Source organism: Leuciscus leuciscus, assembly GCF_965113295.1.
Source record: "Leuciscus leuciscus genome assembly, chromosome: 17".
NCBI lineage: Eukaryota > Metazoa > Chordata > Actinopteri > Cypriniformes > Leuciscidae > Leuciscus > Leuciscus leuciscus.
In genome coordinates, this window is record NC_138741.1 from 9962349 (window position 1) to 9977898 (window position 15550).

The window sequence follows — 15550 nt, forward strand, 5'->3', positions numbered from 1 at the left end:
GCAAATCGCTTGCACGCTTCACGATGAATGCGGCTATTTTTACACTCAGGGTACATTACAGCATGTTTTCTATGTATGACGTTCTCAATATAATTCATAATCCCACGTTTATAATGAACAACGCGTTATGGTTATTGTGTTATTGTGTTACAAACAGTGTGCGCACAGAACAGAGGGGCGGGGTGAGCAAAGCTCATTATCATTTAAAGACACATGCGCTTAAACGGCGTGCTGAAAACAGAGCTGGTTTTGACCAGGTAAAATTTGTGTTTTCTTACAATACTAATGAGAATTTTTAATTAAAGTATATTACAAACTGTTAATTTAGACCCTAAAGAATCATATTAGCTTGTACAAAAATGGCATTATATGACCCCTTTAAAAGAATAGCAGTCTACACACCACAACTATAACAACACCGATGAATGATAAAGTTGGAATTACTTTCAAAAAATTTCTTAGGGTTTTTTTTTTTGGCGGTCGGCAAACCAGGGTGTTTTTTTTGTTTTTTTAAGTTTAGTTTCAATTTGACAAGTACTTCTTTTAATTCCTTTCTTTCCTTTTCATTTGGATAACAATCCATCATCACATGTTGGACAGACTTAGTTGATTGCACAAAAAAAAAAAAAAAAAATCTAGCTGATGAACAATAAAAACAGAGACAGCCAATGAGAATCCATCCTGCTTTAATTAATGAGAAAGCATTTAAAGCGGCAGATGAGGTAACTGTAGCGCGCGCTTAGAATAAACAGAACATTATTGTGCATTGGTGTGGATGCTAACATAGTTATCGTTATAGTTATCTTTAGTTATCGTTCTTGGTGTGAACCAATTGTGCCGCGCAAGTCCTGAAAAGTGAAGCCAAAGCATTTCGATCGCCCCCCTGGTGGCTGGCAGCAGTATAGATCATAATTCTATATGTTAATTTTTCTAATAGGTTTGGTTTATTGAATTAATTGATGCTATAAAATGGGGTGTAACGCCATGATTCACAGCTGTGCTTGCGACTGAGGCTCGGGCTCTGAACGACGTAATTGGCAAGACCGTTACTGGGATATTTTGGGATATTACAGTGGAAGGAAGCGGAGACACACTATCCATCTTTTTTTTTAAAGGCTATAGACCTTATTCACAGCAGCACCATCTTTGATTTTAAACGGGAATGAAAGCGAAGCTGTGAGGCATAGACACATCTTTTCAGTGGGTTGTACTGTTATTTAATGTTTTTGGATTGTTCTGCTGACGAAACATTGCAAAAATATCTTTCCAAGAAGTTTCAGTAGACAAAAAACTCCAGACACATGAGCTGTGGAAAATTATAAGTAATCAGCGAATGCCATTGAAAACATACCTTGCTTTCATACCTGTCATGGCGCTGCTCTGAATAAGGTCTATGGTGTGAACGGTCAACTTTTTTCACGAGTAGTGCTGTTCTAACGCATGTCTCTGTTTTTATGTGACAGTCTAGTAAAATCACAAGGCAAGTCCACGATGATTCAATCTACAAGCTTTAAAGCTTAATCCTTATTCATCGTTTAAAAATAAACAGTTGAGGGAAGCGAGCAATGAGGGTGTCCAGATCAGATAACACTTTTGATGATGGTAAGCAGACAATGATAACAGAGCTGGAAGAGACTGGCAGGAAAATCTCTCTCTCAGCATGGATTGCTGGATCTACTGTCAACAGAAGGAGGAAATGAAGATCAGTGGAAAACCCTTGATGGTGAACCTCACAGTGTAACACTGGGAAAGCCCAGTGAACAGGCCTGCTTTAGAGATGAAACGGCGGGTGGGTTGTTTGCTGGCAGTTGGAGCCTGCTGAGACGAAACAGTGGCCGGGCATGACTGGGTAAACATGGGTGGCACGATAGTTGGGAGCTTGCTTATGTATTAGCTGAGGGTAGAGCTGTCAAGATAAATCAAACACAGGAAAGAAGAGACAGAGAGAGGGCTGCAGCTATATACACATACTGTGGCACAAGAATCATTCATATTCAGCATACACTGTAAAAAAAAAAAAAAAAAAAATCTGTTACATTTACGGAGAAAACTGGCAGTTGTGGTTACCAGAAATTTCCCGTAAAAAATACAGTAGCAACATTTTAGGTTTTACAAATGTAACTTAAAATTTACAAAAATAAACCATATTTCATTATCTAATATAAAGTTCATTTACAGACCTATTGAAGTATTAATATCTGTTTTGTACCATAGTAATACAGTGATAACCAACAATCACAGCAGTAATGAGAGTCACATGATTAATCAAAGCTTATCACAAGTAGTTCTTACAAGAAAGTTAATATTAATATAGAAGGTGCATATTGTCATTACCATTAAACACCATCCTGGTAACACACATGACATTTTAAAAATACAATAAACATTAATTTAACAACATTAAATGTAACATAAAACCCAACTGATTATAAAAAAACTAAGAAAACTATGATGAACCAGTTATTTCAACAAAAATGCATCAAATGTGAAGTGTCACGCAGGGAATTGTGGGAATGTCAATTTACGTTTTTTCACTGTAAATTATACAATGACTTGTTTGTTTTTACTTCCAAAAACTGTAAATTTAATGACATTAAATGTACCATTAGATCTATCACAGTTATTTACCGTATATAGTAAGGAAACTTTCTGTTAACCAATTAACAGTTTTTCACTGTAGCATTTTTTCAGTCTTTTGCTGTTAAAATCACGATAATCACGATTTGACAGTGTACATATTCAGTTTATATTCCTATTCAGTGCACAAACAAGTCAAGTATATAGAGCTTTTTACAATACAGATTGTATCAAAGCAGCTTCATAGTGATAACATGAAAATAATACAACAAAGTTTGTTTCTAGAAGAAAATTGCGTCATCGTCCACCTTAAGGCAGATCAATAATATTGTTGAATATTAAATGTCCCCAACTAAGCAAGCCAAAAGCCAAAGGCAACAGTGGCAAGGAACCAAAACTCCATCAGGTGACAGAATGGAGAAAAAAAACCTTGGGAGAATCCAGGCTCAGTCGGGGGCCAGTTCTCCTCTGCGAATGAACAGTGTATGATTATGATTCAGGCATCATTACAGGTCAGAAGTCAGATTGGATCAGAACATTCCGAATATTTATCCAGTTCCATCAAACATACAGTATATTACAGTGGTGTCCAACAGTCTGTGACCACTTTGTTTTTCATGTTAAAGTCACCATGAAAGCAAAATAGACAATTCTTGTTTTTGTTTTTTTTATTGAATATTGAAGTGCTTATTATAATTGATTTATCCGTGCACAAATTATTTATTCGTTTCACTTAGATTGTTACAATAAGAAAGAAAAGACTACCTCAACTTTCGTTTCATGCCGACATTAAGTTTAAATTAAAGTTTGGGGATTTTTTAAATGTGAATGCACACATATTTGAAAAGATAAAAAGTTTTAAAAAAAAGTTTTTAAAAACTTGACTTTTTAATTCATAAAAACCATAATCTTCTGATATTCTAAGAAGCTTATTGACCTTGACACAAAATTACAATATGAGTGTGATATCATATCAGTTTTATGGCTTTCATCATGTTGGTTGCACAACCTAAACAGATTTCTTTCAAATATTATTAATATAAAAAACTGCTTCCTTTTTTTTTCTTTTCTTTTTTTCTGAAAATACCTATAAAATATTTATTTATCAGTTCATTATTAAATCAGGATATCACCCTGGTATTTTTTACTTTATGAGGAAATATAGAAGTGGATTTTAATTCAGAAACGTGTTGATCATAGTAGGCTACAGGTGTATTGAAGTCACTGCATGAATTACATTTTAAAAATATTTTTGAATAAATTAATAGATCACAATGTGTCATGTCATTTCATCTGGTTAAACAGCCATAAAATGACATAAATCTCTCTCTCTCTCTCTCTCTCTCTCTCTCTCTCTCTCTCTCTCTCTCTCTCTCTCTCTCTCTCTCTCTCTCTCTCTCCCTCTCTCTCTCTCTCCCTCTCTCTCTCTCTCTCTCTCTCTCTCTCTGTGTGTGTGTGTGTGTGTGTGTGTGTGTGTGTGTGTGTGTGTGTGTGTGTGTGTGTGTGTGTCATTGATGTATCAATGTCACTGATACATAAATAATGTGTCAATCAATGTCACTGATACATCAATGACACTCAATTTTGTACATCAATGATGTATTTCACTGCCCTTCAAAACATGTTGAGCAGTTGCCATGGTGCATTTTATCAATCCAGGGGTTGGGCGGAGACACACCTAGCCTATATCCTCTCAGGAAATATTTGATCTCAAATACTGATGTTACTTAATGTTAACACGCATAGGCATTCATAAAATAGCTACTCAAAAACATACACATACAGTTCTAATGCGCCAGATTCATAATAGTGAATGAATGAGAAAGTAGCCTAGTAAATGTGCTTTTGTGTAAAAACAAACTATTTTAAAAGCACAAAATAGTGATGACCAGCATGTCTGGCACTTTATGATGACATCAGATGGCCAACCAAACGTTCCACATGGCTGTTTGATTATGAATGCGTCGTTCAGCATGGTCTCTTCTGAAAAAGAATCGTTCTGAATGGAATGAAGATCATATTTCTACTCTGTGTGTCACATTTCCATCTTCATTTCAAACAAGCACAGAAGTCATCTGCTTTAAGCGGAAACCTGAGGTTATTCACACACGCAATGAATCTCCGTTGTTAATCAAAAGCCAAATAAATAACCTACAGAATGAACATAGTAAAAACCACGAAGAGTATCTAAATGAATCAAGGCGCGTTCTCATGTACGCACAGACGCGCGCTCCCGCTCTCTATCTCTCTCGCGCTCTCGGTGACCGTGTGCAAACTATTTCCACAGTACTATAAATAAGGCTGCAGAGTAGATAGTCTCACACCAAAGGCGTGGCAGTGTGCAGGTGGACTCCATCTCAACTCTATTCAAGCTGGACTTTTCTCCTCCGAGGAACTAAATCACCGCAAACATGCCTAAATGCCCCAAGTGCGAGAAAGAAGTGTACTTCGGTAAGACTCCTGTGAAATATTCATATTTACATACAGTCTACTTTTTTTTACTTTAAGGAAAAGGATGAGAAGAAGGTCAAAGTACACTACTGTGTTGTTGTATAATTTCGATGTTTAAATGAACGTGTAAACTAGTTTGAATGCACGAGGGATTAATCAGGAAGAGAGATGTCAACTGATGCATGTGGACACTATTTCCTGCTTGAAACTTTCGCAAAACAGCCTTTACAAAATAACTTGTGCAGACATGTTTGCAGCAATAACCGTTATGAAGAATGCAGTATAGAAAAAAACTTTGAATAAACCATTTTAAATATAATAGAGTTTTGCAGTGTTGGGTTGTAGGCTACTGTATGTTGTTAGACTAAATCTTAAATTAGTTTTGAAAAACAGAAAATATATCATACTTTGAATGTGTAATTTAGTATTTATTATTTTTATTTATAATAATAATAAAGAAATAATAATAACATAAATACCAGAGAGGGGTCAGCACAGCCGAGGCTAACAATGCAAATGACAACGTCAAATTCGGCTTTACATTGTAAAGTAGCCTTTTTGCATTGTGTATTCAAACAAACTATTTGAATAACTTCTGTACTATGAAGGCAACAAGACAATGGTTTAAAGAACTTTAGGCTATTATTTGGCTATTATTTGAATCAGATATGTATCTGTAACAAAGAATTACAGGGAAATAATATGGTCAAATGTATGTATGGGAAATGAAAATTAATTTGTGAATATTTAAAGTTTCTGAGGATGCCAAGCTTCTCCACCGAGACTCTCTCATACTGCAAGTCTGGGCTGTTTTGTCCAGATCATTCTACTTCTTTTTTCTTCTTTGCTATTTAATGAACATTTGTAGCCAATATAAACATGCCAGGCTGTTTGTGGTAGGTTTCCATCATCCAGCACTGTAGTTACCGATGTTTTTATTCACTTTGAAACACAAAATCTTTCTCAAAAAAAAAAAATGTTGTGGAAGCCAGCATTTAATTAAAAGTTTAATCTGGTAAGCCTATTTATATAATTTACATGTACATTTTCTCTGAAGTAAGATAAAGCATCTCACACCATCATCCATCCTGTTCACCGCTAGTGTTCTCTAAACCTGTAACTTTTCCATCATACAAAACTGCCTCATGTGGCGGGTGCTGGTCTTTCTCCACTCTGACTTATTTAATGTTCGTACTGCAGCCTCTCAGAGATGAAAAGAGAAAATCCACCATGAAGATATAAGATAGAGATTAGATACTGGTATAATCAAAATAACATAATTTTCCAGCTTTTCCAAAACTGCAAATAAAAATGTATATATATATATATATAAGTATGGTATAACTCAAAGGCACTGACAGTCTAATTTTTGTGGTTCGCTTTCACAGATTTGTTTTAATTACATTACTTCCAAGTGTAAAGTGTGTCATTTATTTTTTATCAACATCAAACAGATCTGTAAAAATAATGACAGTTTTGAAACAGGTTTCCCAAACACTCCCCTCAAACTTCTCCTATTGGTCAGTCAAACAGATAGTCCCGCCCCAAAATCACACAATTGGTATGAGTCACTGTTGCTCTGTCTGGCTGGTCGGGAAGCTTAAACAAACAGAGCAAAGTTTTGATAGTTTAAATTCTGAGTGGAAATATGTTAACATTAAAAACATTTATCTGCAAGTAATTGAGAAAATAAATAAGATATTAAATAATATTAATAATGATAATTTTTATTATTATTACTACTGTTATTTAATATGTTTTTTTCACCCAAAATCCTTCTTCTTTACATGAGAAACAGTTTCTCCATTTATATGTTATGTAAAAAAAACCACGCAGAATAAAGACGGCAGTAATTCAGCTGCAGATTACAAATCTCTGTGTTGTAGACTTTACACCCAGTCTAGGACACTTTGCATTGATAAAGAGCATTAACAGAGAGAGAGATTAGTGTGTCCTCTGTGTATTTGACTGAGGGAAGTTAAGTAATTACTGTCTTAGGTGTGGCTCAGATGACCAAACTATTTCTTGGCAGCACTGCAAGGGCCCAAACCCATCCTGGTGAATTCCTTTCGGCCTTGTTTGTCTTTTAAAAATGTTCTTTCTCACATGGACCATTGATTCTCTCCCAGTATGTCTGGATCATGAGTTCACAGTCCAGTACTAAACAAAAGACTTTCCTGTGTCATCCACCGTAGTGTGACTGACTAGCTGAGCTGGGATGAGTATGACTCTTATTACAGCTGTTGCTATATGCAATTATAGCCGCTCACGGTAGCCCATAACAATGGGAATTATGTAGTGTTATGTGTTATCCTTCAACACTCTGCCTACTACATAAAGTATGATGCCTGGTGTCTGGGGTCTTTGCCATCACCTCATCACATCTTTCACATGTATGTCACAGATGGGAACTGTTAATCTGCTCTTTGTCCATCCTTTGGTTTCTGCATGCCAAAAAGCTCAAACAAAGCTCTTCTCTTGAAGCCATAAATCTGACATCTTTCAGAGTGGTCATGCTTTCAGACAGTCTTTGGCGTCCATGAGATATAGATGCTTGCCCAAAACCTCCCTCGTAAAAGACACGATCGAGCACCTCCCCTAACTGGAGACGCCTGAGCATGCATGACTTTGTCTTCCCTTCCCACTTCTTTTATGATGTTCATCATGAGGGTTGTTTGGAGAAATCTTTCTGCTGAGGGCTGCAGATAAAGACTTCTTTATGGACCTTTTAAAGGGAAAGGGAGGAAAGAATTCCTCTGGGAGTGTCCTGCATACAGCGTCCACACCCACCCATGTTCTCGCCGTCATGAGAACACAATAATCTGACAAGACTTGTAGCGCGCTGGACTGCAGAGAAAATCTGCCCGATTTGAGACTTCAGATTGAGCTTTGTTGACATTAAAAGCTCATCATGACTTTAATTGAACTCCAAATCAACTAATTTTCCCACGTCTGATTGACTATGTATTCCCCTGACTCTTTTGTTAAAACAACTTTACGGCTAATGAGTGATCATTTAGATTCTTCCAAGTTGTCGATGAGGTCATAAACTGGCCCAGATGGAAACGAACATTCTGCATTGACTTTTTAGAGGAAATCTTTGCACTTCAGATAAATGGATTTAAACGTTAAACTGTGTTGAATAAATCTCCTATTCCCACCAATGATTCCAATTCTTAACCAAAAATATTAAATTATTTATTAAATATTTAAAGAGATAGATCATCCAAAAAAAAATTACTCTGTCATTTTTCATTCCCCTTTATGTTGTTCCAAACCTGTTTGACTTTCTGTCTTCTTCAGAACATAGAAGAAGATCTTTTGAAGAACTTTGAACTGTTTTTGTCAATTCAATGGAAGTCAATGGGGTCCAAAACAGCACTGAACTACATTGACTTTCGCTCATTATAATAAATGAGGCGTTGTTAAAAATATAGTTTGTGTTCAATGGAAGAAAGTCACAGAGGTTTTAAACAACAAATGTGTGAGTAAATGAAAATTGAGTTTTCATTTTTGGGTGAACTATCCCTTTAAATATTTATTAAACAATTTACATATTTTGGCTAAGAACTGGCATCACTGGAGGGGGAAGGGGTTGGTACAGTACCTTTAAAGCCAAATATTTAATTCCCTGGGAATTGAAAAAAATATATAGCCTACCTCAAAATGCAATTTAAGTCACTTTGGTTAAAAGCATCTATAAAATGCATAAAAATTTAATAAATAAACAATTACGGGCTGGGAAATTTAGTAACTAATGTGCACTGCAATTCTGCAGAAATCAATCCATGTTGGCCTATTTTTATGTGGTTTTATGAATCAATTATGTTTATCATTAATGTTTCAGCGGAGAGAGTGTCATCACTTGGCAAAGACTGGCATAGACCGTGTCTGAAGTGTGAGAAATGCAACAAGACCCTGTCGGCTGGCTCACATGCAGAGGTAAGTCAGTAGCAGAATTACACACGTACTGCCAACCTCTTACTGGGACAGATTAATGTTCCAGGCAGACTTAATGGAGTCCAGTTAACTTTTGGCATACTTTTACCTTGCATAAACACTTCAGGGGGTTGGGCTGTCAGAGTATTATGTCTTGAGGAAGGTCTTGCATAATGGCCCCCGTTCAAGTCCGTTAATGTACTGACTAATGTGTTTCACCTCACAGCATGAGGGGAAGCCCTATTGTAACAACCCATGCTACGCTGCACTCTTTGGACCTAAAGGTACGTTTCTACAATGCATCATTTTACTGTGCTGTATAGGGTTACTGTTAAACTAGAGTATCACATGACATAGACCACTGCTTCACCTCATAATCACATGGACTGGGGGACAGCTGTGGGACAGTACTTGACCACTGTACAATCTCACATCCTGTGAATTTATTCAAATTTCTTGCATTATCCAGTGGTACTTAATGCAAATGTCTCCCTTACACTTATCAAGATCGTTTTTTGTGTTTTTAATTCTCAGTGTCCTAAAATGAATGTTTAATTTTAATTCTCTTTTTGCCCTCAGGTTTTGGACGTGGCGGCACTGAGAGCCACACATTCAAATAGGCAATTGCACAGGTGAGTTTACAAAATAAAAATGATCAATTTAACCTATACTTAAAAAAGATGACTAACTGTACTCTTCTTTTCCATTTACAGGCTTTTCTGACTCCATGAGCTTGATTTTAGAAGAGCTTGATTTTAGTTTTTTGTTTTTGCCACTATTTTTATCCACATATTGTTAAACCAAAGACAAAATGACCAAGCCATGCCATGTTTTAGAAAGTACTAATTTGTATAATCTGTTTTTATTTTTTTTTAAATGTTGTCTGCTATAGCAGCACACAATGATGTTTCATTGAGGTACTAGTCAAAGACCTCTTTATAATTAAACTGAACATTATACATTAAATGTATGTTTGAAACCTCTTCTTGTCCCTCACATTTTTTTCCTCAAATGAAATGATAAAATATATTATAAATATCTTTGTCCATCCATGAAACAAATTTTTGCATTGTTTTATTTATTTATTTATTTATTATCCTTTTGACATGGACGCTTTGTTTGAAATCATTCCGATTGATGAATCTGAACATAGTGTTTACATGAACACTAAATAAAGTCGGGTTGATGTGTGCATTTATATGTCACAAGCTTTAAATCAGAATTGATCTTTTGACACACAGACACTGCACAAATATACAGAGTTTCTCGCTGTTGGCACATACTTACCATTCTCCTACCACTGCTTCTTTTCTTTGTTTTAAAAAGCAGACTTAATATCGATCTATTGTGGGTCCTAATCAGGAGACGTCAAGTACACCAAGCTTATGCAATGCTGCTTATATCACAGTTTTTCTCGATTGCTTAAACACATTTCTTGAAACTATGCCTCGTATTCTCAAAACACAAATCCATAACGTCTCACCCAATTCCCCAAACATCCTATTTTCAGGTCAAAATGAAGCTCTACACTCAAAACCATTCACTCTTGCTGAAAAACCAAACTTTTCATTTCCAAACATTTCCAAAACTGCTAAATTATCTTGCTTGTGTTTCCTACACATTTGTGTCAAAATGTGTCACTTAGCCTATAACATCATATATATGATGATACATCATGATTTTGTTACTTCTGTTTTCATTTTAGAAGCTTAATGTGATAAATATTTCACGTGGAGAAGAATAAAAGCTTTAGGCCAAAAACTGGCGATTTATTATTATTTTATTTGGCACTTGGCTAGTGTTAATATTGCCCCCTTTGCCCCACCATACAAGATGGCTCTTTAACAGAGCAATTTCCACTTTGAGAGGAGGTGAAGCCAACAGATGTTGAGCTTTATACTGAAAAACTAATCATCACTGACACGGTTCCAGAAACATGAAACAGATTTCATGCAAGCAGTGTTAATTTAGAGTAATGCCTCAGAGTCCAGCCACTTCCAAATCACGGCAGACCAGGAAACAACCTGCCTGAAGGGTTAATCGGTAACTATTGAATTATTTAGAATACCCTTGTATGGTAACATACCAGAATGAACACATGCTGAATCCCACATACATTTCGAGGTGACTGGCTTCGAAAGGGAGTGTCACTTCCAGTCTGTGACTGTTTGACTTGTGTGCCTACACCCCTTCAACTCCTTCCCACCATCCAACACAGAGCGGCTGATGGCGGGTCAGAGGACAGCGGTCGCTATGGTAACAGACACAAACAAAAACCAACAGTGACTTGGCCAAGGCTCAGCATGTCTCTCTTTAGCATTTGCCCCTGAACAACGATCCTTTATCATGGTGAGATCTGGAATGAAAGAGACAGAGAAGGGGTTGCTCCCCGCATTACTATTTAAAATATTTTTCAGAGAAAGAAGTATTGAGCGTGCACATGCTGAAATGCATCTATTTTTATAGTAATTTAATTGAGATCACGCAGCTGTGCAGGTTATAGCCTATACACACCCTCACGCTTGCAACCCACAGGAAGGAAATATCAGATTTTTAGATGCAATAACAGAACTGAAACTGCTGTGGAGCTATTATCTGTGATAACCTTGCATACCGGTATACATACTCAAATAGAGAAACTGCCAATTAATCTAAATTTGCATGGCCTAGTTAGTATATCAAGCTCTCGCTTTCTTCACTCATCGGGGTTGCAACGGCACAGTTTCCTTCAACGGTTTTATGAAAGGATATTTTTCAAGTTTCCTTTGGTGGAAGTGACTTTAAATGGGAAAGCAGGACAATGGAACGGACCAAAGGGGATTATTACATTTGCCCAAGAATAACACTGCAGTTTTATGTGTTATTAAGATGCTCAGAGTCACGAGTTATGGAATTCATATAAAGTTTGTAGCCAACTACATGGAACAAGTAATAGCAGCACATACGTTTCCAGCACATTTCAGCTTATCCTCTGTTTTAAAAATGACATTTTTACCACTGCACACACTACTTATTTTCTTTTCGGTTTCTCAAATGGGCCTTTTTACAAAGCATGTCCCTACTTTGTCTTTTCAGTTTTAGTGCTTTCCCTGTACTGTAATAATCTGCAACTGGTTACAATTAACTACATATTTTTTACACAAAGGAAGAAAAATACTACCAGCATTCTTCAAAATATCTTTCTTTGTGTTCAGCAGCAGAAAGAAATTCATACAGGTTTGAAACAACTTGAGGGTGAATAAATGAATTTAAATTTTGAAGTGAAGTATTATAACTTTAAGGATGCTCTTGGGAACTGCACTCCTGAGTTGTTGTATACCATGTTGTGATGGGGTTGCTAAGGTGTTGGGAGTGTTTGTAAGCAGTTGTTAGGTGGCCCAAGTCGAAGGATCCACTTCAAAGTCTATCTGAAATTCGGGCTTACGTCCATGTAGCCTAAATATATAGATTTTTGCCTGTTTTATCTTCCATGAAGCCAAAAGCATAAGTCTGATTAATTAGAAAAATAATAGCACACCTCTTCTGAACAACATGAATGATTTGAAGTATCGTACATGTCAAAGTTTAACACTTGTTTGAGTAATATAATGGGATTAGAGTGTAAGAGATATTAGGAAAATTCTTAAGATTTTTTGTGGGGATTACAAGAAGTTCTGCAGTTAAATCTTAATAATCAACAATAAGCATAAATGATTACTGTGTGATTAGTTTTATTGTGCAGAGCTCAGAGAAGCTGTAACTATAGACCATTCAACATGGAATGAATTTTCCAAAAAGTTTTCCAAATAAATCTTTCGAGCGCATAAATTTGTCCGAGAAAGTACAACAGAGTTCTATTGATTGCAGACAGCCCTGCCAGAATGTGACATGAGGGAGAAGCTGTGGTTTGATGTTGAATCTGGTCCTCGTCTCTTTTGGCACAACATAATATTTGTTGAATTAAATGTTCTGTCCCTTCAGTCTGATCTTATTGCATCCACCCTCACTCACTCACTGCTCTCTCCTCACTAACGGTGAAGCAAGGCTGGAAGCAATCTGCTGCGATGAGCTGCACATTTCTCATCCTGTTTAATGAGTCAGTCAGTGTGTGTTAATATGAGTGGAGTGAGAGAGGATCTACGGGCACCTGCGAGGTGTGAGGGGTGCACATCTGTCTTTCTTATTGTGTTAATTAGCAAACAGGGTGGGCTTCCTGCAAAATCCCAGAGGCCGGATGTGATAATATCCTTGCACTGTGTTTGCACTATGACTTTTGTTTGAAATATAGGATACTTACACAATACTGCACATTATACACTGTACACTGCATACAATTTTTTTTTTATAGTAAGAAAAACTGTGGATATTATTCCAAAATGGATCCCTTTGACATTCTGTAATAAATTATGGTAAACTTCTATAGTGGTTAACAGAATCTACAACAAAATTATTATTTTTTGCGTTTCCATTTGCTCTGATAGCAAATGAATTAAACATGCACACAGCAGCGTTAAACAGTTCTCTGTAATTGTATGCCATAGTAATAAAACTATACTGTTTATAATATGTATATAATATATGATAACAGAATACTGTTATAAATGTACATCTTTTTTTTTAATGAAAATATAAACAAAAATACTAGAATAACTGTAGAAACGCATTCTGTGAAAAGGGTCCATTAGACTTAAAATGAAAGATAAAATTCAAGTCCGAACTCCTCCCTGCAGGCAGCCTCCCATTGTCTTTTACACGGTCCTTCTGTTAAGAAAGTGATAAAACAAGATGGTATCCAGTGCAAATTACACTATAATTGTAGGTTTAGTTGTAAATATAATGGGAATTTAACTGCAAGACTTTCCCTCTGGTCCACTCCCTTCGGAGTATTTTTCCCCCAAGATGCAATGTGTCTATTAAATTAATTACTAAGAGAGGTTATACTCATTAAACAGCGCGCACACACACACGCACACACACACACACACACACACACACACACACACACACACACACACACACACACACACACACACACACACACACACTGTTTATGACTCAGTGGATATGTTACATTAGAAGAACAATAGTGTACATGATATTTTCTGGTGCAGGTGAATCATAAAAAATCTGTCAAAAGTAAGACAGTAAATATGACTTTTTATTTAAATTTAAAATATATATATTTTTATGGTGACATTATTTGCAAGAAAAATCTCATTCTTATTACAATAATGTGTAAAAAAAGAAAGAAAAAAAAGGTAGTATTTGTTGTACTAATTTTATGCTGATTTCCATTAAAACATTAATACAAGTTACTGTATTAAGGTAATGAGAATCACCACTGAAAATAAATATGAATGGTAATCAAAATACAGTATTTTTTTTAAAATATAATTTCTCATTGATTTCTTTTTTTTCTTTTGATCTTCAGCAAAATGTGACCTGGCAGCCTGATTTCATTAGAAAATTATTGTACTGTAATTTTACAGTACTGTTTTATATGATTTTATATGAATTTGTACAATTTGATTTGTACTGAAACATGATTTTTAGAAACAAGTATGAAAGTCCACCCCTAAATACACACTCATAATCAAATCGTACAAAAAAAAAAAAGTTTAAGATCCTGCAAAAATCTACAAAAAGATCTTACAAATACAAATTTGCCACCAATTCAATTCAAATTGCAAAACAGTAATGAATTGCCATGAGAGTGTGTTGAACCTAAACATTTTTTATTTATTATTTGAGAGAGATTCAGCCAGTCAGGAGATTCATCAAACATCTGTTAAGTGGATCTGTTTCAAGTTTTATATATTTAAAGCAGCTCTTCCTCCATACACTTCAAGCGTGATTCCACAACTTTCCACAAAATTACAGGACCACTCAATCTGAAGCCAGTAAACATCTCTCTTGTACTGATGTCTTTTTTTTTAACATGCCCTGAGGGACATCAGGCCGAAGCCATGGAGATTATGATTTGTGGGCTTACCACTGATTAATGAACAAACCTATCAAATCTGTTACAAATGGCCATGGTGGAATTTCCTCCAAACACACTTCACCTGAAGTTTGCATTGCAGACATTGCTGATTCCTTTGTGTATCCTTCTATAAGACAAAACTGATCCCCTCTGATCTCTGACTGCTTCCATATGTTGTCTAAGAAAAACTGCAATCTTCTCTTTATAGAGATTATGTTGGCCATATTCTCTCTGCATCTCTTCCAAGTGGGTGGAAAAGGGAGAGAGAATGTGCACGAAACCACCTCACACTGTTCTCGTTTGTCTCTCCCAAAATCCCCTGGTGCACACTTTGAAATACATCAGTCAGTTCTTTACCTATACAGCCCAGAATCTGCACAGAACCGCAGCAATGGTCAACACACCTACGAGAAGTTTCTCATCATCGCAACAAACCTCAGTATGTGGTGGATGTATGATTGGTGGCTCTGGTCAGTGTGCAGGTGGTGTTTATGTGTTCTCAACATTTCTTTGTTAAGACAAATGGTTTTGGTTTTGCAGTAAAAGTTTGCTCTGACTTTTCATATGCACGCATGGCTAAATACAGCTCTGTGAAACATAGGCCTACCCTTTCATTTGAAG

The 15550-nt window shown here is 36.1% G+C and overlaps 1 protein-coding gene across 1 annotated transcript; it reads left to right on the forward strand.

Moving 5' to 3' along the window:
- The first annotated feature begins 4863 nt into the window (after positions 1 to 4863).
- On the forward strand, positions 4864 to 9950 carry crip1 (cysteine-rich protein 1). The gene is made up of 5 exons (XM_082143375.1): positions 4864 to 5028; positions 8876 to 8970; positions 9194 to 9251; positions 9547 to 9599; positions 9681 to 9950. The coding sequence occupies exons 1-4, from the start codon at positions 4989 to 4991 to the stop codon at positions 9585 to 9587; spliced, it is 234 nt and encodes a 77-aa protein (XP_081999501.1). The 5' UTR covers positions 4864 to 4988; the 3' UTR covers positions 9588 to 9599; positions 9681 to 9950.
- The last annotated feature ends 5600 nt before the right edge of the window (positions 9951 to 15550 follow it).

Excerpts from the sequence above, each read along its gene's own strand:
- crip1 (XM_082143375.1), top strand. The coding sequence starts at position 4,989 with ATGCCTAAATGCCCCAAGTGCGAGAAAGAAGTGTACTTCG. Across the intron at positions 8,971-9,193 it reads CGGCTGGCTCACATGCAGAG|CATGAGGGGAAGCCCTATTG; the intron begins GTAAGTCAGTAG and ends TTCACCTCACAG. Across the intron at positions 9,252-9,546 it reads TGCACTCTTTGGACCTAAAG|GTTTTGGACGTGGCGGCACT; the intron begins GTACGTTTCTAC and ends TTTTGCCCTCAG.